The following is a 27451-nucleotide window of genomic DNA, read 5'->3' on the forward strand; positions in this document are numbered from 1 at the left end:
GTTGTTTCCAATGTTAAGTGCAGGTGTTAAATAAAGGCAGAGGTTGAATAAGATTGGGGTCAATATATAGCCTTGCTTCAGGCCCAAAGTTGGTATAGGTGGTACTAGTGGCACCTGAAGCAGTTAGTCGAACTTTAACAGTAGTATCACTGTAGTGATATTTTTAACAATCCTCTGGGGATTCCACAGTGTCAATTTTTGCAAAATGATCTCCTGCTGATCAGTATCAAATGCTGCACTGAAATCAATGTAATCTGCATATCCAGTTTGTTTAAATATCTGCCATTCAAATTCAATAATGTACGATAAAACCAGCAAGTTAACATGGGCTCCCATGAAATTCCTGAGGGCGGGTGGTTAAGGTGGATATTCGCAGCGATACAAGTTTTTAGTTCTACTAGCAAGACTCTAGGAAAGATTGTAGATGGATTCAGGATCATTTCTATCCCCCTCTTTGAACACTGGTATGACAATGCTTTTATGCTATGGTGCTGGAATAATGCCACATCTGCTTATTTCATGAAATGGTGCTTGCAATACCCAAGCCCATTTGACCAAATTGTTACAAACTCAGTCTGGGCTTGGGACTAATAGCCTGTATAGGACCACCGTACTGAGTTATCCAATGGCTCACACTTCGATAGCTTGGGGGCCAATAGTTTTCCCTATATATTTCCCCAATGCACTTAGGGAGGCAACACCCATTCAGGGTTGGACTGGGGCATAAAATCGTTTGGGCACCAATGAAAAAGTAGCCCTCAGTTACAAATGAATTAATTTCTTTTCCTCTGACTGTTCTGTACCCAATGAAGAGATTTATGGATGAAATCTGATGCAAATTGTGCATTTAAGAATTTGTTCAGCAACACTGGTCAAAACAACTAGCCGCATGGTGAAGTAATTCAAACTGGCCCACACTAGCATTTTTGGTTGGGGCACTGCCCTATAGGCCTGTCCAAGCTTGCCTGCATTAATCCAATAGTGGAGGAGGTAGGCTTAACCAACTACCAGAATCCGCATTGGTCTTCAGTCCTAGATAGCATAATCAGATGTCGCCATTGAACAGTTTTTTCCTTGCAATGGAATCGTAGCCATTTTTTAAAAGTGGCCTATTTTTATTCGCATTACAAAGATTAGCTCCTTGCATCGATTTGTTTATGAGCAACCGCAAACACATCTTAGGGCTCTTTTGGCATTGTATAGAGCTGCATCATAAGCAGGCCTTTGATGGTTTACCAAATAAATCTGTCTAGTTTTTATTTGGTGTTACTCCGATTTGCAAAGCCTCTTCAGAACCAGCAATAATAGGATTGCCAAAAAGACTGCTTGATAGATATTCTGAAGCCTCATTTGTTACCGGGGCCCAAAGACTAATGGCACCCAAATTAACAGTTTGCCCACCAGGTAAGTCTCCAAATTGGCCCAGAGTAATTAATAAAGATTGTAGGAAGTATAGCCCAATGGTTGGTTAATATGAATTAGCCTTTTACAAATTACATTCAGTCCAGCCAATTCTATTATGGGCACAGTTTACAGTTGCATGCTCTACGCTAGCAGAAAGGCCCTAAACCCATCAGGAATAGAAAGTGGTCACTCCTCTCTGGGTGTAACATCCAGGGTCATATCTCTAAACAGTTTTTGAGAGATGAAAATACTCCTGCTAGTTTTCCTGGTAAATTAGGATATTAGTACATACCAAACTCCACCCCACTTTTTACTGATACTAGAAATGAAGACCCAAAGGCATAACACCTTATCTGTTAAAGCTCCCTCAGGAACCTGGATTGTCCCTCTAAACCGAATTGTTGGTAATCTGAAAATGATTGGATTGTGCCTTACACAGGCCGATTAAGTTTCCTTTCCATCATATCCACATACTCCTCACCTCACTACTGAAGCACCCCAATTTTCACTCATTATCTTAGCCTCTTCCTTCTCGGTCCCTCCAACGTCCGACTCCTAAGCCTGGTCTACAGCCTTTGTTGATAGCACTGCCTCCATTCTCCACACTACTAGGCCCACCTCCAAGCTATTACTCCTACCAACTTAAACACCCTCTGCTCACTCACACAATCCCTTCACATTCATTCACTACACAGTCTCCTAAACACACTTGCCACTTTCACACGTTCACAATACAGCATCACTTGCTCTCACAAACCGATGCCTCACCCGCTTCAAAAATCTCCAAAGACCACACCAGCCTTTTTCCTTCAGGTGTCTTGGTCTGCCACCTCTATCCTCATACGAAAATCTCAATTTCCCGATACTTGAACCTCCACCCTATCTCACGATTGGTTCTTTGTCCCTGGCCAACGTGGCCCAGTCTTCACTGCCCGAGAGGGAGAGTTGGAGTTTATCAAAAAGCAAGTTTGGCCTGCTCCTTTTCTCTGCGCAGGTTTGCTGTGCTGCAGGAATGCTATTCATTCCCCTTAAAGCAAGCATCTCATTGGAGCAGCTGCAGCTCTGGTTAAAGTCTTTGGTGGTGTAGTTGGTGCACTCTGGCATCCGGAGGCTAGTGTGCGGCTTGGAGGACTGCAGCATAGGAGCTTTTTCTCCTGTATGGTTGCCTCCTCTCTTGCAGTGCTCGTTAATTATCACTCAGTTGTTGGTGTAAATCGGGTCTATCCTTTTCAATTGGCTCTCCTTGCCGCTGGAGCTCTCAAGTGTCTCTGCATGGGGCACTGCTAGGTCTCAGCCTTGTGGGTGGCTGGTTTGCTCCATTGAGAAGACAAACCTCTGGCAGCATATCGGATCATAGGCATAGTGACCAAAACGCCAGGCAATTCTCTGAAGAGTACCATCAGCAACTTTAGACACGCGTTTCAGTCTTGTTGGGCATACTCTGGAGGTGAAGCGGAACCTCGCTAAAATGGTGATCAAGGGGTCAATGTCTGTATTGCCATTGGTTACCTATGGTGAAACTGGTGGTACTCCAGTTGAGAGAAGACTTGCCATAGCATTTCATTGCCAACTGCCCTTGCGGGTGGCACCAGACTAATATTCAAATGGATATTTCTCCTCTGTGAAAGGTCAGGATGCAAACACTTGGTTGTAGACCCTCCCGAGCGGAGGAAATTTCAAACAGGTTACTTGAACCTTGTTTGTCCTCAGAGAGGCTCCCACACTTGCTCATGTGCAGTACCAAATTGAACAAAACTGCAAATGGGGATGGACAGTTGTTTGGCCCCTCCGAACTGACAGTCCTCCAGAGCATCCCCAGGGATTTATCACTTTCAACCAATAAGGCATATGTGTCTTTAAAACTTTAAGCACTCCCTAGGTTTTAATTTGGTAATTCTGCCACCTCCGTTGGGTGTTCATGAATTGTTCAGAATTCATGTTGTGCTTATTCTGAATGATTTGTTTTATTCTCCGGCGTAAGATTGTAAATCACTTGACAAATTATCCTATATACATTAAAGTGTACATGAGTTTCAAATGTACTGTTTAGTCTTTTATCCTAGCATTTGGGCGGATTTAGTCAGTTTTGGGGTATGCAATTTCCCAATATGCGACTGTTTGTGCCTCAGCCCATCAAGGAGTTGCTGAAGCTAAAAGCTAGAGCAGCAGGTGAGGAGTGGACAAGGATGGAGCGGGAGGGCACAGTGATAGTTTATGCAGGGCCTAGTGCAAGATTAGGAGTTGCAGGTGTGACAACCCCCACAACAAAGGGGAGGGTGTGCCTGTGGATGCTTAAGAGCTGCAACCGTGACTTTGGCACAAGACTAGATGTTAGGGACGAGTGGGGCAGGAACGAAAATTGCCCTCAGCGACAAAACCAAGGCAGGAAAATACATCAAGAAAATTGGTATGTGGGAAATGTTCATAGATCAGCAATAAGGTCTCTGGTTGCATCCTCTTGCAATGAATCATGCATCACACTCTTTCAAAGATTTTCATAAGTGGACTTCATCAGAAAAGGTGTTCAATACACAATGACAGAACAGGGTTATGCTCTTAAGCATGAAAAGATGATGCAGGTCACAAACTGTTTTAATCTGTGGGGTTCCTGTAAATCATGTACGATAATTATCATTTACGATATACAGATTATAAACATTATGAACCGCAAGATAATATGAACCACACGATAATTGTGTAAACTGAATATTCAGGTGGCATCTGAAATTGATGTTATGCAGTCAGAACAATTACCTTGAATAAATATTTGTTGGATATTCCAGTGGTACAGAGGGGTTCACAACTGTGCTCTCTAAAAAAGCTGTTTAATGAAAGGAAGAAGCAGGCCACTTCAGGGAGAGGCCTAAAAGAAAACCCTTACAGGGGAGTGTATAGGCGCATGCAGTGAGGTTAGACTGGACAGCAACACTGGGTAACTGGGTGCAGAGTTCACTGGAGGACTTCTTAGCCCTTTAGAGAGGCAGATTTACAAGTCATCTATAGAGATCACAAGTCTGTCATATTTGAAGAACAGCAAGAGAACACAGCAGGACACCTGGTATCCTCCCAATACCACATTGAAGGTATGAAAGACAATATGCACTCACTGTATCGAATGTGCGCTCGAACTGAGGCGGCAGACATGAGCCTGCAGACACCATTGGACATAGAAGAGCTATAAGAGCTCGCCCCACTCAACATTTTGCTGGAACCCATCTTTCGGCGATGCTGGCGTACGGCCAACCTCCAGAACTTAGTTTGTTTGGTTAAGAATAAATGGTCAATGGCCCCGCTCCCCTCATTGTCTCTTATGACTACCTTACTGTTGAGTGGCATCAACGAGGTAGCTCCTCGGTCACTTCCAGCCTTGCAGACTCCTGTCTGAACCGTGGTTTACTGACCTCCTTAGACTGGAGTGTCTGCAAGTTAAACAGCTGGAGCGGAAGTGGCGACACAGCTATGATTCTGATACTAAACTTCGTTATAAAACAGGTCTGCTGGCCTATGCAGCATCCATTCTCACAGCAAATAAATTGTAATTTGCTGAGAAGATGGAGTCTGCACTGAATCAGCCCGAAACCTTATTTTCTATCATTAAGTCTGTCTTCTCCTTCTAAATACACTTAGTCGATAAAACCTACTAGGGAGCTGTGTGACTCCCCATCTACTTTCTGTATTGAGAAAGTCGAGACCATTCGTGTCAACATCACTAATGGTCTTGCCTCTCTGACCCACACTTCCCCTCCTGACAATCAGCATACGCATGAAGCTACTGCTCTTGCTGGTTTGTCTTGGTCACTTTTCCCTCCCTTATCTGAAGATATGGTCTCTAAAGCGCTGCTTAAAATTAAGTCCTGCTCCCCTGCGGATCCACTCCCACTTGGAGTGATGAAACAACTGTCGGCTGACCTAGTTGAAATTACTACACCCGTAAATCTCTGTCAATCAAGAATCATCCCTGCTGAACTCAAAGCTGCTCTTGTCATTCCTCTTAAGAAACCTTCCTTGGACCCATCGCTGCCTTCTAATTTCCATCAGATTTCCCTCCTTCATTGTCTTATGAAACTTGAGTCACTTGTTTCTCTGTTACTGTCCTCCTTTTTGGACTCATCCAGGATGCTTGACCTGGCCCAGTCTGGTTTTCGTCCTGGCAGGAGAACAGAAAGCATTCTCGTCTGTGCAGGACGATATGGCCAGGTTGTTTGATCAGGGCGGTGTCGGCGCCATGATTCTTCTTGATCTATTAGCAGCGTTCGACAGTCGATCATACCATCCTGCTCATGCGCCTGGCCCAGATCGGTGTTTCAGGTCAGGTACTGACCTGGTTTGGCTCCTCCTTGGCTGACAGATCTAAAAACTCTTTCCCTGCCACCCTTCTTCTCTAAGCCTTCAACTCTTAGTTGTGGTGTCCCTCAGGGATCAGTCTTGTCCCCTATCGTTTTCAATATTTACATCTTTCTGCTGGTTCGCCTCATTCGCTCCCTCGGTATCCGGTGCTATTCATACGCAGACGATACCCAGCTAGATCTCGATCCAGCTGGGGTGTCTACGTGTCTCAATAAGTGCCCGACTGCCGTTGGCGAGTGGATGGGCCATAAATGGCTGAAATTGAATGCGGACAAGACTGAGGTGCTGGACTCCCCATCTGATCATTCACTGTGGATTGCGTCTTTCTGGCCTTCTTATCTTGGTCCTCTTCCTGTGCCTTCCCCCAAGGTAAAAAAAATCTTGGAGTGATTAGGTCAGCTGATCTCTCACTGACGGCCCAAGTAGCCTCAGCATGTCAGCAGCGTCACTTTCAGCTGAAAATATTGAAGAAAGTGCTCCATCTGATCCCAGCAGCACTTCATCGTCCTGTAGTGGCAGCCATGATCTTTAGCAGGCTGGACTATTGCAATTCTTTGTACTTGGCGCAACCCAAGGGGATGATTGGCAGGATACAACATCTTCAGAACTTGGCTGCGAGACTAGCAACAAGCACCCCCCTAGGATCCCATATTACCCCTGTGCTACGCTCCCTTCATTGGCTGCCCGTGGCACAACGAATTATGTTCAAGTCTTTGTATTGTTCATTTGGCTGTTCACAGTGTAGGCATAGAGTACCTGTCTGCCAAATTTGAGCGCTATGCCCCCAATCGCCCTCTGCGATCAGCCTCCTCTGGTATGCTCTGCGTACCTCTCCATGGGTGGCCACGCTTTCTCTGTTTCAGCAGCATTCCTGTGGAACAGCCTTCCGCCTACCATCAAACGTAAGTCTAATCATCTGGCCTTTCAGAAGGCTCTGAAGACATCTTTTTTTAACCATTGCCTGTGACTCCGTTTGGTATTCGTTTGTTGTGGTCTCTCCAGCGCCAAGATGCCTTCTGGTGAACGTGCGCTATATAAGTTACCATAACAGAACAAACAAAAGTAAAGTCTGACAGCTGCAAAGTGACGTCATGAAGAATGAAGACCCATAGAGGCGTAGACAATAAAACTGATGTATGGATGTCTGAAGAATGAAGATGTAACTGTAGCAACAAAGTAAACATGCATGCGAATATGAAGAAAAACATACACAAAAGACAAGTGACAAGAGATGCGATAGATGTATATACACAAACGCAAGGTAGATGAGACAACGTAGAAACTAGCAGCCATGTTGACAAACTGGATCTCAACATTGAATAATAGCAAGTGAGAAGCCTCGTGGAGTGAGACCAAGGCTGCAGAGCTGACAGGCGCTGGAATACAAGAACAAAGTATTTTGCTTGGCTCAGTATCAAATATGCCAGAGCAAGAAGCAACTGCAAGGAACGAAAGGCTAAGAGGATAAGCCATGTACGCAAGACTCAGTTTAAGTAAAGGAGTGAATAATTATGAGTGCCAAGTATTGAACAATCAAGGATGCAGAAAGCGTATGCAAGACAGAGCAACAAAGTCTCAAGAGGCTGAGGAGAGTAATAGCACTCAATACATTTGAATTAAATAGCACTAAATGGAAGGTCAAAATGGACAAAATCATTGTCTCCTCACATGTGGTGTAAAGACCAGGACACAAGGCCTATTGCTAAAGCTCCAGACTAAGATAGCAATGTGCCTTCACTCCCTTTAAATATCCGGAGAAGAGAACAGCCAGCAAGGTGAACTACAAAGAAGCAGCCTCAGCTTTGGGCTTAACTGATGATATGGTAGGCTAATTAGCAAAGAAAGGCAGTTGTCTAACGTTTTTTCCCCTGCACTTGGGTTTCATTGCTTACTTTCCAACAAGCCGAATGTCCAAGATATGAAGAGATTTCCAACCAATCATGAGGGCCTACGTAATGGTGTACCATAAATTGTTGCAGAAGCCTATCTGCTGTTATTATGCAAGTATCGGGATTTTACGTAGTTCAAGGTGTGCCCAACAGATATGGGGCAGCCAATGATACTAACACTTATATGAACTATAGATATACATGTTGCCTTAACCAATCCCTCCACCCGATAGGTTTTTACTGTTTGCCGCGCAGGAGGTCGTCATAGCTGACATTTGAGGTATAAAGCCTTTTGGGTAATGGAAATGTGCTGAGTGTGAGCTACAATCTGTTTGTTCGCCAGGTTTACACCCTACTTTACTGAACTGATAAAGTAGTATTTTGCCATATTCTTTGAGGCTGCCTGTTCTTTTGAGCCCCAAGATCATTTGGTAAACCCATTCGGCACTTGAACTCCAGGTCACAGCCCTCTCGAGACTGGAATTGGTTGCTGGCTCAGTAGCCCGAGGGGAATATGGGGGAGTTGTGGGGGGGGGGGTTAACCTCTAGTACTAATCAGCCATGTGCAGGGGATGCCTCTGTTCCTAGGATATTTGAGGAGGCCCTTCTACCTAGCCACTACAACAAGAATGTAAAGAAGCCTATCAAAAAGTACACCAGGTTGGAATAATCAGTGCATAGGCACTGCCAAGAGGCTCCAAATCTGCTTCAGAAAAATCACTTCTGGAAAAGGTTTCATGTTACGCCCGACCGGTGGTCAGAGAATATGCCAAGTAGGGAGCACGATAATTTGGGCACAAGACAGACAAGAGGTTGGGTAGGGCTCCTTACCACTGCATGTGGATAACAAATAACTTGAAGTTGAGGCTGTGCAAGGGTCAGGATACATGCACTGGTAAGTCTGCTCATAAGCTTGCCTATTCTCTTTAAAAGCAGCATGACCTTCAGAGTGCTTCAGGCCAGTACCATTCACAGAAACATGTCCGTATGGAGTCAATGGGCTACGACATTAGCTTATGGTACTCCATGTAGCTACCGCTTGTCCCGGGTTAAAGTTAAAAAAGTCACATCTACTCTTCTAATGCATATTAACAGGCATGGCTCTCCCTTTCGAAAACTAAGAAACCTGGGACTATACAATGAAGTGCCTTTGTTTTTTTTACCACCATCCCATACACGTGTTGCCATAGGATGGTGCTGTACTTGTGTGAGTCAATGTTTGCATTTTATTTCTTTATGAATTGTGCATTTTTATAAATGCTATAACGTGAAAAGTTTTGTAAACTACAGCATAATAAAAACAATATATAAAGTGTTTTTGCACCAGCTACAATGCTATGAAAACTGCATTAAATTCCCTCTAACTGGTACCACAATTCGTTTTCAACACTGGTGGCACTTTGCACATGTGAAAAATAAAAAATGTCAAGGCCAAAGATCTGGCTTTCCTCCAACACATTGAGTGAGGCAATTACTGAACAGCAGCGAATGCTGGTTCTCCCTGGCACCTCCATCTATGATGCTAATTTGAAAAGGGTTTTAAATTTGAGCCAACAAACAATTGCAATATGTCACTCTAACCTCGGTTATAGAAAGCATCAACTTAGGTCATACGAGTCACAGCAATTATACCAGGCTAGGCCACGCTACTATTGCCATTGTCTGTTCATTAACTGTTTCAGTAGACACGATCCAAATGACTTGCAAAAAACCCCCCAAAAAAATAGTATCAACACTTGCCCCCATTTGTTTAGAGGTCAGCAACTAGTTTTAAATTCATGTAATAGGAAAAGCCATCACAGGGAATTCCATAAAAATATTCATGTCAGCTGTGGGGTTGTATATTCTGCAAACCAACATGCCTTATGAAGATCTCAAACGTTTTTGTTAATTTACCCCATTTGGTGTATACACGTAAGAGAATAGCTTAAAGCTTTCAGAGCACATGGCATCTTGGGTTTTAAAGAAATTCTTGTGACATTTAATTTTTTTAAATGTTCAATCGCTTGCAGCATACTTAAGAGTCAATTTATTACATATATACTGACTCCATCATTGCGTTTCACGGGGACTGACTTATTAGTTCTCATCTTTTCACTGGTCTGGACTTCCTTTCTCGAGCACCTGATTCATCAGCACCCGTCTTGCTGCTAGGTCACCTGGTGAGTTTGTTGTGCACTGCGCAGTTTCTGCATCTGTCCATCTCTGCTCTCCCCCTCCATGGAGCGCTCCATCTCCCCCATCTAACCCTAATATACTGTAACTGCTACTCTATAACATATCCCATCTCTCTTTCGTAGTCTGCAAGGAAACCCTTCAAGAAAGATCTCCTGTCTCCAATCCAGGACTGCCCAACCCAGACACCTACATCAACGCTTCAGGTAGACAGTCGCTGACAACCTGTCGTTCCCTCTCCCCAGAACTTTGGATTCCATGTATGGTCCCAGTCCTCTTCCCCTTTCTCCTCTTCCCAAATGGTTCCAGCATTAGTGGGCGAAGTACTATTGGCACACGTCCCATCCTCTAGGAGCATCATTAATTTCTACCATAATGGTACCATCATGGCCCAGTGCTCTCAGTCCAACCACCTTGTTCTTGATAGGTGTCTTCTGTCTCTCAACTCCCCCCACCTTCTACTACTTCTGCCACCCCTCCGGTCCCTCCCCCGACAATGACAGGCATACCACATTCCTCTACCCCCTCCTTGGAAGACCTTCAAAGGAGGCAACCAGCTCCACAACTACCCTCAACTCTCACTCTGCTGTTAAATACTCCTCTGACATCTCCCGCCTCCTTGAAGACTGTCCTCGCGTTCACCAAAAAATGGTTCACTGCCAGCTCCATCACTATTTTTGACAAACTCCTCCCGGAGGGCTACAAGATCCCCTTTAAGCCCGGGCCTAACCAACTTGGGGAAGAATGGCCCGGATCTTCCCTGAATGGATCCCTGCTATTATCATACCCACTCAGACCTACACTTCCATTGAATGCCTTGTCTGCAGGCTTGGTGTCTCTTCATTCCTCTCGCTGACTCTTGCCACCAGCTACAGGATCCCTGGTCCAGTCTCCATCTTCCCTTTGGAGTGGTAGGACCTCACCACTTCGCTCCTAGCCTCCACCTCCAAGCTTCTCCTCCTCCGAGACTTCAATATTCACCTCAACTCTCCTGATGTGGCCTATGGACTTCGCAGCCTCCGACTCTTTCCCTTACCATTCTTCCCTCCAGTCCGATGCACTCACCCGGACACCTTGGATGCTCTCATCTCAGCAGACCTCATCTCCAACTCTCACTACAACCCTCTCCTGTTCTGACCATGACCTACTGTCCTCTCACCTGGATCTCTTGGGTCCCACAGCTAAGCCTCTGCCCTCACAACAAGTCTCCTTCATTCAACCAATGAAGCGTGCAACAGTTGTTGCTTTTGCTACCACTCATTCCACTCCCAATCTGGCCTCCAACTCTCACACAGACATCCTTTGGTAATATTCACCTCTCCATCTCAAACACTCTGAACATCCTTGCCCTCGTCATGAGGGTCTGCATAAAGCCTGCCTCCAAGCGCAACACCTGGTATGATTCTGACATAGCCGAAAATGTCATCAGGTCTAGTACGGTAGTCGCCTGTGTTCATTTCCTTCCCACTCTTCCCCCTCCCTTTCTTATCTATGTCTTACTCTTGCACTATCTGAAATGTCGTCAGGCCGAGTAAGATAGTTAATTTCGCATCCTTACTGTTCATGGCCTGTAAGAATGTCATTGTATTTTCCCTTGTTCCCTCCCTTGCCTTGAAGCGCTTTGAAACACATGGTGTATAGTCGCTATGTAAATAAACTATCATATCGCGATCTCCTCAAAAAGCCTTCTGCTGACCCCTCCTGCCCGGCTACCTACCACCCTATCTCCATTATCCTCTTCCTGGGCAAACTCTAAGAAGTTGACCCAAAACACACTGAATCGGTTGGTTGCCTCCATGACCACCAGTGTGGCTTCAGGGCAGCCAGAGGCACGGAAACTGTACTCCTGAACACCTGTGAACACTTGCTCTCAAATCCAGATTCCAACTCTCCTTCGGTACGGTCAATCATGCCATCCTTATAAAGTGGCTCAATGATCCCCTTGGTATCACAAACCTGGCACTGGACTGGTTGACCTTCCTCTGAATGGCCTTCCCAGATTAAACTGGGCCCTTCTCTCCAACATCACACTCCACCTGCGGCATCCCTTCGGGCTCCATCCTCTTGCCGTGGCTCAACTTTTACCTTGCCCATCTAGCAGGCTCGGACTGGCCTATAAGGCAATAGGCCCATGGGCGAATCAAACGCAAAATGCTGGTGTGGGCCAGTTTTTGTTGAGTTACTTCACTAAGCAGCTAATATTTTACCAGTGCTGCAGAGTAAATATTCTTTAAAATGTACAATTTGCATCACATTTTACCAAACAGCTCCCCCTTGGGTACTATTCAAAGAGTTTCACAAAAGGAATGTATAGCCATTTGCAACTGTGGGCCACTTGCTCATTGGTGCCCGAGAATTTTATGGCCCCAGTCCGACCCTGCACTCTAGCACATTTGGTGTCTGCCTGCTCTCCTCACTTCCAGTGTTATGCAGACAACATGCAGCTCTCCTTCAAGCTTCCATCCACTTCCTCCTCTTCCTCTTATTCCCGACTGACTGCCATTCAGGTACGGTGTGCTGCTTTCCATCACGGTCTTAATGCTAGTAAAACAGCAATTCTTCTCATTGGGACCACTGCTCCCTCCTCTCTGGCCGCCCTCCATGTGCCCTCTCCCCTCACCCTTAAGGAAATAATAATCTCACATTGCCGAACTTGCCAAGAATGCCCACTTTCAGCTGCACCTCCTCAGAGGCCTTCTCCCTTTCCTCACCCTCACCCCGAAACTTAGTCTCTGGAGCTCTGGTCATCTCTAGGCTGGACTACAGCAACAGCCTCTTCCTCCATCTGCCTAAATCCTCACTTTTCCCCCTCAACTAATCTGAAATTGAACTTGACTTATCCTTGTCCTCATGCCCAGGGACTGCAGCTCCAGCCTAAAATCTCTCCACTGGCTCCCGGTTGTTGAGAGGATGAAGTTCAAAACTCTCTGCATCATCCACAAGGTTTTCCGAGGCCTTGGACCCCGCTACCTCCAACTCCCTCTCCCTAAATAACTCCCTGCTAGAGCCTTCGGTCTTAGCTCCAACTCTGTGCAAATCAGATGCTTTTCCAAACAGAGTTGGGTAGATCTCTCTTCCACAGTAGCCTCCCACTGGAAGGGCCTCCCTGTCCCTCAGTATTGACCAGCGTCTGGAATTTAAGGAGATCCAGCTCAAGACCCTCCTTTTATTTTCTTCATTCCCTAACCCCCGCTAATGACCCCCTCTGCTGAATTTCACTGGCTGCCTGGTTCCTTTTGAGTCACCAGGCTCTCCTCAACCAGTCTACCCAAGCACTGTGTTCTCTCCGGACCACCCCCTCGTCCCCAAACCTGCACTTGCCATACCAGGCTCCCTCCTGCTTGTACTATCCTGCTGGGGCCTATACCCCTAATGAGCCCATACAGCCCTGTCCTCGCACTTAGCATGAGGACACCTCACTCCTGGCTTTCCCCTGGCAGTTGTCCACCTGGCCTCCACTTAGCACTCACCTAGCCCAGGGGCCCTCTTCCCTCCATGTTCACTCAGCACTTGCATGCTCTCCACTCTTCCCACCTTTGCATTAGTGCATTTCGCTCTGATCGGCACACCCCACATCGTGTTGCACTCGCACGATGGGAATGACAAGGCCTAGTAGGACTGTTTATGCAATACTTCATTCATCCCTGTTCCCCACACCCTCTTGTCTTGTGGCACCTTATAGGTGCACCGTAAATACCCAATAAATAGGTTTGTGAACTTGTTAACCCGATCTGCAATAGACCAGCGAGTAAAAATCCTGTTAATGTTACACTATTAACATGGGTTGTTAATGTTGGGGGAAGAATGGGTGTAAAATGCAGGGGGGTGGGAAAAATATAAGGTTGCTTAGTTTGAAGTGAAATGTGAATATTGATGCTTTACCTTAAATTCTGATCGTGGTCAGGGGGGCTAACAAAGCTGCCTGTGAAATGAGGCACTGGGATTCGAGGGATAAGGATTTCACTATGTAGAAAATGTTCTGAATAGAGAGCTAGAAAATGCTTATGTACACTACCCATTGGGGAAAGTTCTTGGGCTAAAACAAGACAAGCCCATCCCCCAATTCCAATGGGGCACCTCAGATACAATCTACAGATATGAATGCTTTAAACATGAATGCAAGACTGGCGAGAACAGACAAACAATATGGACCAGCTGCCAAGAGCTCAATTTTAGGAATTGCCTGAAAACATACTTCGGATATCACTTGATCAACTAGCTCATTAAGAAAACCAAACTCATCCATTAGCATGGCTATCCGACCCTAAAGGAAGTACCTTCCATTATTGAACAGTAAGGCACTGGAGCATTAACCCTCGTGTAGTGCTGACATTCAAGCTTATTGGATCTCCAATCGACCCTTGTGTTCCAAGAAGTGACTGGAAAGCTACAGGCTTAAAATCCATTAAGAATGTGCTTGCTGCTGTGAAGTGTGTGTGTGTAGTTTGTAGATCACCACACTTCTGTAACTATTTTCAAACACAAATATTGACTAGCCTTCCTGAAATGTCCATTTTCAAGACCAGACTCTGGGACGACAGGATATATATGCAGATTTTGGCAGGCAATGTACTAAATGTAGTAACTGTGTAGGTGGGGGAAGAGGGAGAAGTGGGATTCAAGTGTGCATGGGGGGACGCGCTCATTCCAAGTCAATTGGTACTCTATGGTGTCTGTTCAGGCAACCCATCAGGTAATACAGACCCCCAAACTTATCCAGCAAGTTTACTAAATTAAATCTTAAATATTCAAGAATAAAATTGGGCATAATGATTTCTTGTATGTCCAGAGAGTAAAGCGGATCCAGGAAATTACAGAGCATTTACAATGGGACACCTTTAAGGAGCCCCAGGGTGATGAACCTTTGTTTCATATAACGCTTTCTAGATCGAGTCACTCCTCCGCCCTCCACTTCTTGTGGCTCAACTGGGACTTTAACCAATATGTGTTCTGCTTTTAAGATCGACTTGACAAACAGAAATTTGATCTTTAAATTTTACCTTCCATTTTTTACTAACACAATATTATGCAAAGAAATATTAACATGTGCCTTGGGGGGGGGTTTCTCCCAAAATGTAACCAACGCACTGGTGTGTATCCTCTTTGCCATAAGTAAGACTAATATGCAAGTTTCACTAAAGGTTACATGATTGAAACTATAGACCAAGAACAAACCAAACAGAAAAAAGCTCATATTCCAAGACTTCCAAATCCCATCCCAATTTCACAAGTTTACCGGAGCAGAACATCTATTTGAAGTAAAACATCCAAACTCGATGGAAGAGAAAGTAACCGACAACAGCATGCTAAACTTCCCATGGATTCTCTACGCTCAATGCTTCAGCCATTTGTCCACTGGCCAACCTTTGACCATTTTTATTTTATTCAGTTTATTGAATTTATAATTTGACATCAAAACAGACAAAACGTAATGCAACAGTCGGACCAATGAATGACAACAGTAGTAGGATGCATCATGAGTTAGCCTCAAAAAGTTGCATTATCACTGTTCGCTTTTCACCCCCGACGGTCAAGTCCCCACCCTCCCAGAACCTCATTTACTACCTCGGGTTCATGTAATTGTGACATTATCTAATGGCATTTTCTTACATCTCACCATTGCACTTAGCAGATACACTTTGTATTACAATGTAGTCTTAACACGGGCAATACATAGTCAATTAACGGTCTGTTACATATTGATGGCCTTGCACATGGTGTATCAGGTAATATATTTGGCACGAAAGTCAGTCCATTCCATGTCGATGGAAGTACGATCTCCATGGATGGCTACAGTTAAATTGTCCATCCGGTATATGTTTCGAGCCACATTAATCCATTCGTTTTTTGTTGGGAGAAATTCCCTTTTCTATGAAGTTGAAACAGGCTCTCGCAGCCAAAAGTAAACCGTGGATCATCCTTGGCAGTTTGAAGACTGCGTCATCTAGTTCTTCCAAACAAAACCATGAGCAGTAATGTCTCCCTCTCCACCCAGTCTAGCTCCTTAATCCAGCTAAGGACTTCATCCCAATATGTCTGTACAGCTGCGCATCCCCACCACATGTTCCTATAATCGGCCTTCTTTCGCAACCTCGTCAACAATGAGGGTTTACTCCCTGATGCATTTTAGCGAGTTGGGCTGGATCGTATTGCCATCTATAAAGTAATTTAATACTGTGTAGTTTGTACTGACATGCTATGGAAGTTTGTGCAGTTTTCCTACATATCTGGAGCCAAATATGAGGGGTATAAATCGTATCCTGGGTCAGCTTCCCATTTAGCTTTCAGTTCGTAGGATGTAGCTTTGTTCACTTCTGCTAGTGCTGTATACATTACACTTATGAGACCACTGGTGCCCATACTGGTGTCTAGGATTTGCTCAAACGGAGTAGTGTTCTCCGCAATTTGTCTTTCCAGATCTCTCTGGTCAGGACCTCTTTCAATTGTAAATAATGGAATACTGAATGTGGGTCTATCCAGAGTGCCTCTTCAAGTTCTTGTATAGTTCTGAAGGTGCCATTGTTCCATTGCGGTCCCGCTCTTTCCAGCCTGGCTTCAAACCAGGTTTGGAACCTTTCTGGATTTGGAATGGCATCTCGAACTCCTGGTACCCACAAGTGTCCCAAGTGAGCGGGCCATGTTGTGATCCCTTTCATCCCCTTCCCCTGTTCCCACACATTCCACAGGGTCCCGAGTATAGGGTGCTCTCGTAGTCTCTTGTATATTTTTGTTCTGGGTACCCACAACCATTCTCCAGCATTGGAGAGGTAGCGATGATGGTTGCCCAGGCCCACCCACTGCAAATCTGAATGTTGTCTCAGATGTGGAAATACAATTCTCAGTTGTGTGGCCCTATAATATAGCTGCATGTCCAGGAGGCCGACCCCTCCATTGTCCTTGTGGAGGTGGAGTAGTGCTCTAGGGACCCTTGGTTTCTTGTTTTGCCATAAGTGCAGCAGGGAGCTTTTAATCATTGCAAAGTAATTAGCAGGCAGTTGAATGGAGAGCATTTGAAACAAGTAGAGTATTTTTGGTAGGATCACCTAAATGGCATTCAGCTGACCCCTCCACGAAATCTTAAGTTTGTTCCATCTCTCAAGATCCTTTTCCATCACCGTCATTAAAGGGGGAAGTTCGCCTCATATAGGTCTTTAAGCTCTCTGGTGACGTTGATGCCCAGGTACCGCAGTGTTCCTAGGCACATTTTCATGCCCAGAGGTGTGAAACATTCTACATCAGCATCCTTGCTTTTGTCTATCGGAAGAATGACTGATTTCCCAGAGTTTATTCTGAGCCCCGCTAGGCGGCCGTAAGATTCTATTAGCTCCAATGCCGCTGGGATGGATGTTAGAGGGTTTATGTGTAGGAGTATGTCACTGGCGTATAGGCCCAATTTATAAACTTGTTCCCCAACTGTGAATCCCTCCACCCTTACATCTCGTCTCAATTTCTGGGCAAGTGGTTCGAGAGAGGACAAAGAGTATAGCAGATAATGGGCAACCTTGCCTAGTCCCTCTTAAATTCAAACCATCTAGAATAGTCTCCATTAACTGCTACACAAGTCTTCGGGGACGATTATATTACCTTAAAGACTCGGTGGAGCCTTGATCAGAGTCCTATTTTAATGAGAACCCCCATCTAGGAAATCTCAGGCCACCCTGTCAAATGCCTTCTGAGCGTCTATCGAGAGGAGCGTCTGGTCTCCTACTGCCTTCTGCAACTCATTTATTAGGTGAAGTGTCTTTCTCATCGTATCCGCCCCTTGTCGTCCCATTACAAATCCGACTTGGTCAGGGTGCATCAGTCTCAGTAAATGTTGCTTTGGTCTAGCCACAATGACACTAGCATAGATTTTAGCATCAATATAGAGGAGTGATGCAGGGCGATATGAGTCACATTTCTTCAGGTCCATACCTTCTTTTGGTATTACTGTGAGGAGGGCCTGGGCAAACGATGGCGGCGCCTTGCCTGTTTCCAAGATGTCGTTAAAGAGTTGCTAGAAAGTGGGTGAGGATCGAGTAAAATGTTTTAAAGAATCCTGGGGTGGAGCCATCGTCTCCCGGGGCCTTCCCTATTTTAAGACGTTTGATGACGTTCTGCACCTCGTGCTCTGAGATTGATGTCTCAAGAGCGTCAGCGTCTACTTAGGATATCGAGGGGAGGCATGACTCCCTGAGGTAGGCCTCTATGTTCTCTGTGGGGACCGACTCATCACTAGTGTACAAGTCGTCATAGAAGGTGGGGAATGCCTCCTGAATCCCCCTCTGCAGTGGTCTCTGTAGTATTTGAGTGGTTGGGGTCTGGCCCTTCTATTGCGTCAACCCACCTCTCTGGTCACTGTTTGCGGAGTCGGCCCACCAGGATGGCATCAGCCTTATCCCCTTTTTCATAGGTTTTAAAAATTTCAGGCTTTGGGTTATCTTTCCTACCTCAAGGGCCCCCAGCTCTTTGGCTTCCGAAAGATGTTTAGACCCGTCATCAGGGGAAGACTGCAAGCTTCTCAACTGTGCCTATCTGATCCCCGAAGCCCCTTTTCTAGGAGTGAGCGTTCTCTTTTTCCGTGCCCCTTCCCTGATGAGGACACCCCTCCACGTGGCCTTCGCCACCTCCCACACGGATCCCTTTTGAATTCTCCAGTGTCATTGGTTACAAAGAATTGTTTAATCTCAGTTTCTATCTCTTCCCTAAAGACTGTCTTTCCACAGGGATTCATTACATCTCCACTTCCAATTCCGGGGTGAGAGACCTTCCCCAATTTAAATCTGCCGATACCATATCGTGGTCAGACCAAGCAATGGGGATGATGTCGGAATTACTAAGCATCTCCAACAGGCCTTTCGATACGAATATGTAATCGATTCTTGTGAGGGTGCCTTGTGGGGCGGAGTAGAAAGTGAAGCCACAGTCTTGTGGGTGAAGACACCTCCAACTATCATTCAATGAGGCCGTATAACTCAAGGTTCGCATCGATCTCCGCTACTACTTGTGTCTGAGGTAGGCTCTGCACCTTGTCTCGGGTTTGTTTATCTAAGGTCATGTTCATCCAAGTGTTAGTCGCCTCCAAGGACAAGGTGTGTCAGGCCAATTATTTTTTCTGTGGAGGAATCTATTCTGGCCCTGGTTGGGGGCGTAAATAGTTGCAAGGGTGATATTCGTGTTTTTTATGCATCCCATGACCAGTAGTGCTCTCCCCGCTACATCTGCCCAGGTTTTCGTAACCGTCATGTGCAGCCCCTTGCGTATTAGGATTCCCACTGCCACCTTTTTACGGATAACAGAGCTCCAGTATGCTCCACCCTTGAGGCCACAGAGGATCCTTCTCTCACTGCCTCCGATATCGAATCTCTGAGAAATAGGATGTCAATGTTAGACCTCCAGAACTCCCTGGCCACCAAGGATCTCTTGGTGGGCGAATTAAAGCCCTTAACATTAAGCGTACATATGCAAAGTGAGTTCTTTCTGTGGGTTCTTGTTATTGCCGCCACATGCAGTGTATGTGAAAGTCACATTTGCGTGTGTACCCACTATGCTCATCGGATGTGTCATACATGCCTGGATTATCAAATGTTGCTCAAACCATTGTTGTCTGAAGGGAGATTGTTGTCTATCCTCCCATACCTACCCTTACTAGCTCCCGTTTTACCCTCCCAAACCCCTAATCCATCGAGGCGCCCAGTCTCTCCCAGTTCTAGTCACTAGGCGAGTCCAAGCTACCGGCAAGGTTTTCAAACCCGACCCCTTCACGTAAACTCAGATCATCAGGTACCCCCTGTTTTCTAACTGGTCATTTATAAATGAACCACAACATTATGAACTTCAAACATGTGTCAACAAGGTATCTTCTTCCGTTAGGGCTCATATAGTATGCAAGTCAATAGTAAAAACGCTCTAGTGGCATTTGGAGTGATATCCCACTCACCACTGGTGACCGTATGACTGGTCAGTCTGCGCAAGTATCTTCATTTGTAGTCAGTACATCAAAAGGCTGACATGCCGTCACGGTGCGTTGGGCAGGGCATGTTGAGTTTGTGGAGTTTTCTGGCTCCCGGTATTCTTCTCCTCGATCTCAGTCTGCCATCCAGAGTTCCTTTCGGGTTGGGACTGATTGTCAGAAGTGCTCTCTTCCCCCTCCCATTACTTCCTTTATGGCAATGTTGATTTCAGAGTTTGTGATGAGTTTTTGCCTTTGTCCATCAAGTTCAAACGTGATGGAGAATAGGTAACCCCACCTGTAGCCTGTTCCTATTTCCTTGAGCCACTTGGTTAGTGGCAAACAGCCGTCTCTTCGCAAGGGTCAGGGATAAAAGATCTTGGTATATGGTAATTTGCTCCTTGTCCAAGTTCAGTGCGCTCTTCATTTTAGCTTTCTTCAGAATTGTGTCTGCCGGGGTAATTATGAAAGTGAACTAGAACAGATCTCGGGCCTCCATTTGGTCCGCCAGCCCTGTGAAACCCATCGATTTTGGTGGCATTCATGGATTAGTCATTGAAGAGTCGCTTTAGGATCTGATGTATAATTTTCTTCTATTCGGCCTTCAGTCTCTCCTCCCTTTTTGGGATTCCAAAGAAACTGAGGTGGTTCCTCCTTTCTCGGTTCTCAGTCATCCATCTTCAATATTAGGTCCACCTCACAGCGTTCTAATTCACCCAGTCAGACGTCCATTTGTGTTTCGATAGTGTCAAGGGATGATTGGTTGTGCTCCACTTCCGTGAGCCTGTCCTCTATTTTATACATCCTGCTGTGATCTTGTCCACTTTGTTTTCAATATTGGTACGCGTGCCTCTTATTTCGTAAGTGCTGCAACATCCCCCTTGGTGGCCATTGAATTCTGCATTTCCGCTGCCATTGTTACTGCAGTGTTAGCGGGGGTCGCTGTTGTGTCCGCCAGGGAATGCAAATCTGGCTATTCTGTCCTTACACTCCATGCGCTGGTGTGCCCTTCCCCCAGCCTCGTTGTGATGTAGTCACTGGGGGCCTTTTATGGTAATGTAGTATTGGAAGCCAGAAGTCAGAGGACATCTTAGTTGTCTCAGGGCTCGTATGGCGAGGGGATCTTAATTCTGGTTACATAGCGTCTGGGTAGTGACTTGTGGCTGGTCTGTATGTAGGATCTCAGAATCTAGGTCACAATGCTGCGAGTTTGGCATTGTTTGCAAACGAGTCCGGTCGACCCAGGTGTACCAACCACGTGTAAGAGGAGCAGGTGGGCACACGCCCCGATTCGGGGGCCCCCCACACCTACAGCGCTCCTTCCGGGTCACTCCGGGGTGTAAGCCAGCGTTTCCACTGGGTCCTCGTATCTCTTTACCAAATTGGCCCTTAAGCAAAGTTGGTTGGGGTCTGCGGGAGGGTCTATGACCACAGGATGTGAAGTTGTGGGCCCGTTTGTGTGCCCGTTGGTATTCCTAGTCTGGGGGTAGGGCAACAAGGGTTGTGTCCGGTGCGTATAATGGCACCACCAGAGTGCCAGACTGGGTGTCACAGTTGCATGTTCCTCGTGCACCTTTCAGTTTGTTAGGGAGGAAGAAAATTATTGTGGGTGAGACCAGGTCCTCTGGTAGGCCACTGCATGGAGTTCGTGGGATCAATCGCCTTGCCAAGTATTATGGTGTAACAACTTCTATCTCCATATAGAGGAGGCCGAAGTGGGCGAATGGGGAGGTGGTGTGTCTGGTCACTGCCCTGGGCATGACGCTTGCCGCAATGTGTGGCAGTTAGATGTGGGTCAAGGTGTTCAAGGCACTCTTAGGGCCTTATACCAGTCACGTGGAGGATTGGGTTAGGGGTCCTCTCTTCCCGATGGTGTCTCTGCCCAGTATCTCTTCCAGTCCTGATTGCCAGCTAAATTGTTTATGGTCCACAGGGAGCCATGTGATCACCGGCAATTGTGGCCCGGTGTCGGATGGCCTGAGCAATTGTGTGGAGCGATGCTCCGTCGGTTCACAGCAATCCGGCAGAGCACTGGTGCAACATTAGGTCAGTGCGCTATTGTAAGGAAGCAGCCATCGGCATCCCTTGGTCTTGCATCGACACCCGGGACGGTGCAGGGGGAGGGAGGAGACGGGGCAGGGAGACCCAGAGCACACTCGCTGTCTGACAGCTGAAGTTTTTGAAAGGGCTTTTCACTACGTCCCCTGTTGTGATGCAGGCCTGGAGTCACTGTGTCCCATATAGCAAACCGTGTGGGTGTCTGGGGATGGGAACTAATGTTTGCAGCCCTTACCCAGGCTGCTGCAGCCAGATTACGTGTGTGGACATGGGCTGTTGCAATCAGGCAGGCCGCTGTGACCGTCTCGTTGCGGGCTTGCGGGCTAGGGAGACATAGCTGTCGAGCCTTTGCACAGGAACCAGCCCGGTCGGACCGACCAACGGGTGCTACTTGTAGCGGCTGGGTCACTGGTCCTGGTTCCGAGTTCTTCTGTGTGGCAACCGGACGCCCGCGGTGTTCCAGGAAGGTGGCTGTAAGCCATGTACTGTTCGCCTCTGGGTGGGAGCCACCAGTCTTGGCGACGTCTCTCTGGAACGGAGAGTCCGATTTCTATCTGACTTTTTCCCCCAGCATGTGCTCTGGGGTGTCTACAGATTGAGGAGCATTGTGGGGGCTGCCGATTGTAGGCAAATGGGGACACATTTGCAGGTTTTGGGGTCAGGAGCACAGACTTGAGTCTCTCATCCATGCACCCCGTGTTGGCATCATCTTTGGACATTTTGATGCAAAAAGAGCACCACCACATAGATCAAGTAGACTCATGCCCCAGTCTACGTTTGCCTTCTTTTGCAGTCTTAACAGATCTCGAAATGTTCATAAACTACCTATTAAATGTTCAGTGTTTGAAAACTATCATTGAACACAGATCAGCTAAGTATTGCCTCGACAGACCAATTTTGTTCCTCATTTTACTGTTGGCCTTACACAAGTACACAAACTAGAAATCAAAGGAAACACACATACTTTGATATTTCAACACAGCTTCAATAGTATAGCCTTTCATGAAAAGACAAACATTACTATGTGTATTTACCACCCACCCTTGGATAGACCCAACATGGTCATTAAACATTTAGAACTACTTTGTAGACACCCCACATCCTCCTTGAGCCCCCCCCCCTCCTTTGCCTAGCATGCCAGGAAGTTAATGATCCCCAAAGGCAATTAGGATGCATATACATGTCCATAAACCAGGACAATTTGTTCTGATTTTTATATACATTGTAAAAATAGTGCAAGAGATAATATACAAAGTGAGCCAAAGATTAGAAGACCAAGACAATTTCTTAAAATCTGGATAGTGGCAAGTAGAATACCTACTCTGCTGCTCATAACTAAATGACACTGATCACAAGTTAGTTAATTTCTTACCTGTACAGCATACGCCAAGGGTGCTTGAATTAACCAGTGACATTCAGTGAGAGGGGTGTAGGGACCAGGATAATTAATTGTATCAATTGTTCCAGCTTTCTGCAGAGTAGCAAGACTTCCACAGCCAGAATCTAATTAAATCCAAGACATTGTCAGATCAGTTGGAGAGTGTTTTCCATTGCAAATATCAATTCAAGCATTCTACATACATTGAATAAAATACTCCCTCAATAGTTCCGTTTTATCAGCTTGTTAAGAGGCCCGGCTTAACAGGGTCAGAACTTGTAGTCGCGTATACCAGCACTATGATGCCTCCAAAACATTTTAGAGAAATGTTGGCAGCACAGTTATCTGGCCGAGGAGTTCCGCTTCCTAAAGCGGGTAGTCATTGTTTAGGCTTGGACTTAATTAGCTTTATAGTATTGGAGTCAAAATGGCATTGAGAATGTCAATTGCCCCACACTACTCACAGACCCAGTTAAGAGAATGGGAAGTTTATAAGATGGTGTGCCAATATCAGGCAACATTGGAATTGTTAAGTCTGTTAAAAGCAAATATGAAGTGCAATATTTCAAAAGTAGTGTCACCTTTGCTGCACAATATGGTATTCAACCCAATAACTGAATATATGAACAACCAATCAGCCAGCAACATTAAACAAATCGGAGAGTCATCTTGCCTTGTGTCATTCAAAGTGGTACATCTGAAAAAAGGATAATGGTTACCTTCACGGCCATTCACGGCCACCTGCATGAAGGACAATGCAAACCCTGTGGCAGCAACACTGTAATCCGAGACAAACTTCACTGTGGCTTGACTTGAATGTACCAAAAGTGTAGACGGCAAAACTGTACCACAAACCTTATCTAAAGAGAATGAATCAAAAACCATCAATGAGTTTAAAGCAGTACCTTGTATTTTCTTTACATAGTGCTCCCGAGGCATTTGGCCCTGGTATCACTGCACAGTTAACCTATGGAGTTCCCATTACCCTACTAACTGCTACCATCAGGTTTCACTTGTACACTTCGCTGCTCCATGCAGACATATTAAATGGCTGGTAGTCAAGTGTTGTGGATTTGATTCAGATTTAATGCTGTGTATCTAGTTTATTTCATGCTTTGTAGTCAGGGGGGTATACATTTATGCAACTCCGTCCTTTCTTACCCATGTCACATACTTTGAATGCCTGCTTCTAACCCTACTGAACCCCATATAACTACCAAAGGGTCCTGTGAAAAAAAAAAATCCAAATTGCCTAGTAAGGGTTTACAACAAACATTCTGCGCATCAGCGCTTGGGAGTTCACTCAGTCTAGAAAAAAACAAACATACCCTACTATCAAACTGCAAAGGGATTTAGCAAGTTAGGGACTGACAGTTCAGGAATGAAACTCCAGCACATTAAATATGGGTTAACCTCTTAGATAACCAGGACATTATCTTCAAACCAGCAGACAAGGGAGGAGCCCTTGTACTGATGAATAAACAGGATTACGTTGAGGAAATTGAACGCCAACTGAGGGATGATGAAACCTACCTTGAAGTCCCTATGAATCCTACTGAAACAGTACCATCTTTGATCAAAGGAGTTCTTGATGAAGCTGAAGAAAAGGACGTCATCTCAGAAAAAACACGCCGTTTCCTTGAAAACCAACATGCCATGCCAGTGATGTACATTTTACCTAAAATCCACAAGACTTAAAACCACCAGGACCTCCTATTATAGCAGCAACCAACAGTATCCTTGAACCACTGGCTCGATAAAATCCTTCAACCGTTGGTACAAGAAACACCAACGTATGTTAAAGATACAATGCATTTCTTGCAACAACTTAACATACAATTTGTAAATGAAAGAGACGTACTGTTCTCCATGGATGTCCTGTCATTATATACAAACATAGCTTCTAGCCCTGCTTCGTGGGCCATCTAATGGCATATACTAAGATCGGATAAATGTTACAGGGACCAATCGTTTTTCCTTACACTTTTCAAATTGATACTTAGCAACAACTTCAAATTTCAGGACCGATTCTTCTTTCAGACATCAGGCGCGAGCATGGGTGCAGCTATGGCACCATGCTATGGCAATGCATTTATGTTTTACCTGGAACATGAACACGTCCTATCGTCACTGAGGTGGATGAGACATCTATATCTGTACGTACGGTACATTGATGATATCTTTGGGGTATGGACAGGTCCTCGTGACAAATTGAAAAACTTCATAATCATAAATGGGATGAATCCACGCATTAAATTGCCAAAAGAGAAGCACGACAACCATCCACTTTTTGGATGTGGAGGTTTATGTAGCCAAAGCCAGACTTGAAACGAGGACCTACACAAAAAAAACAGGAACAGTCTATTACTTGCTACGAGTTTTCACCCTAAACGAACTATTGACAGCGTACCACACAGCCAGTTTCTACGCTATAGGAGGAATATCTCAGAAAACACTGAATACGAATGCCAAGCGACCGCTTTGGAAACCAAATTTGCAGCAAGAGGCTATGACTCAACATTAATCACCGATGTAGCAGGAAAGGTCAGAAATATAAATCGAGACACATTGGTACCTAAACCAACAAAACCTGGGGAACCGCTGGTGTATGTCACCACTTACTCAGTACAGAGCATGAGAGTCAAGAGAGCCATAAAAAAAGAACTGGCACATGCTGCAATTGAACCCACAGCTACAACACTTGTTTCCAGATCCCCCTACAGGACTAGTAAATCCCTACGGAAGAGCCTGGTGAAAGCCGAGATTCCATCTCCCAGCACTACAACACAATACAAAGGGACGATTCCGTGCTACAATTGCCAGCCAAGTGGCAATATCATGAAAGGCAACTACATCACACACCCCCACTCGGGGAAACAAATACAGTTACGACACTCTTGCACTTGTGATGCCCAATATGTGATATATGCACTCAAATGTCCATGTGGTCTCTACTATGTAGGAATGACTACCAGGAAAGCAAAAACGAGATGGACCGAGCATAAATCCAATATTCGCACCAAAAGCTTAAAATCACCGGTTGCAGTTCATTTTTGTGAGGCTCACCATACTGTGGCGCAGTTAAAATGTGTCATCCTAGAACAGGTTACGTCAGGCAGCAGAGGGGGGGGGGGGGGGTGTACAACGCAAATTGGCTCAACATGAAATTTTATGGATTGAACTTTTGGACCCATTGAGCCCTCGAGGCATGAATACAGAGTTGGACCTAATGTGCTTTCTGTGAAACTTCATCAATAACCTCAGAGACTTGCATTTCAAATAGTCATTATCCTTTTCTGTGCATCAGTCCTTACCACATTACTGAAAATAGGTTTTAATGCTGTTGAGTTTACACCATGCAACTGTTTAGTAGAATGTGGTTAGCACTTCATTGAATTTTAACTGTTTTGTTCGAATTGTCTTTCTGGTTTATTGAGATTGCTGATATAGAGTATACATGTAGGTTGTTGTATTGACACTGCATTTTAAGTTGGAATTTCCACGTTTATTTATCATCTGACTTCGTATGCCAGACCAGTGATTTACCTCTTTTCACCCTCAACAGCGGCATTAGCATGGCCCCACTCATACCCCTTAATTTGGATACATTTAATTTAGATGCGAAATGGGGACACCCCGCAGATTCTTTTGAGCCGTGGTTGTGCCCCCATTCACATCACTTAAGACTATTTACGGCCTCAAATACTCACCTCAGTGAACCAGGGAACTCCCTTTCCCTCTGTTCTTTCTGCATTACGAAGGACAATTAGGACTGAAGTTTAGCAGCACACACATAGCTGCCAATAACTTGTTTCCATCTCCTTGACAACGGCGCTCTTGCTGAACGCCACCACCAAGATGGCCGACGCCCGACGGTCCCGTGCACAGGTTTGCCGGGACAACTATGAATGCCAACCTGAATCGCGCCACGCTCACAGCAGCGGTCGGCGCGTACAGAGAGGCTCCAACGCTAGTTGAGTACACTGAGATTGTCAGATAGTGGGCCATAATACAGACTCCTCGCTAGTCATGGAAGTGTCTTCTATTCCCTTACGAGACACACAGATTACCTAACATTAATACCACTCGAAAGGCTACGTGCCGGTCTACAATTTCAGGCAGTCATTGTGCCTCTTGCCTGACAATTTGCGATTGCCTTATCATGAGCAAATGAGCTTACTAAAACTTTAACTTAACTAGTGCAACCCTTTTTTATGGTCGTGCAGACCGTGCTTTGCTGCCTTCCCAGTCTCCAGAGATTTTCATTTG

At 45.5% G+C, this 27451-nt stretch overlaps 1 protein-coding gene across 1 annotated transcript in view; it reads right to left on the reverse strand.

Annotated features, from left to right (window-relative positions):
- OVCH1 (ovochymase 1) overlaps nt 1–27451 on the reverse strand; it is a 1424491-nt gene that overhangs the window by 670125 nt on the left and 726915 nt on the right. Inside the window, exons 12-13 of the mRNA XM_069628530.1 lie at nt 23902–24042; nt 23177–23307 (exon numbers count right to left, since the gene is read on the reverse strand). Coding sequence (XP_069484631.1) covers nt 23177–23307; nt 23902–24042 — 272 coding nt within the window. The remainder of the gene's footprint in view (nt 1–23176; nt 23308–23901; nt 24043–27451) is intronic.

This window comes from Ambystoma mexicanum, chromosome 12 (genome assembly GCF_040938575.1).
Source record: "Ambystoma mexicanum isolate Mex_15411 chromosome 12, UKY_AmexF1_1, whole genome shotgun sequence".
NCBI classification, from domain to species: domain Eukaryota; kingdom Metazoa; phylum Chordata; class Amphibia; order Caudata; family Ambystomatidae; genus Ambystoma; species Ambystoma mexicanum.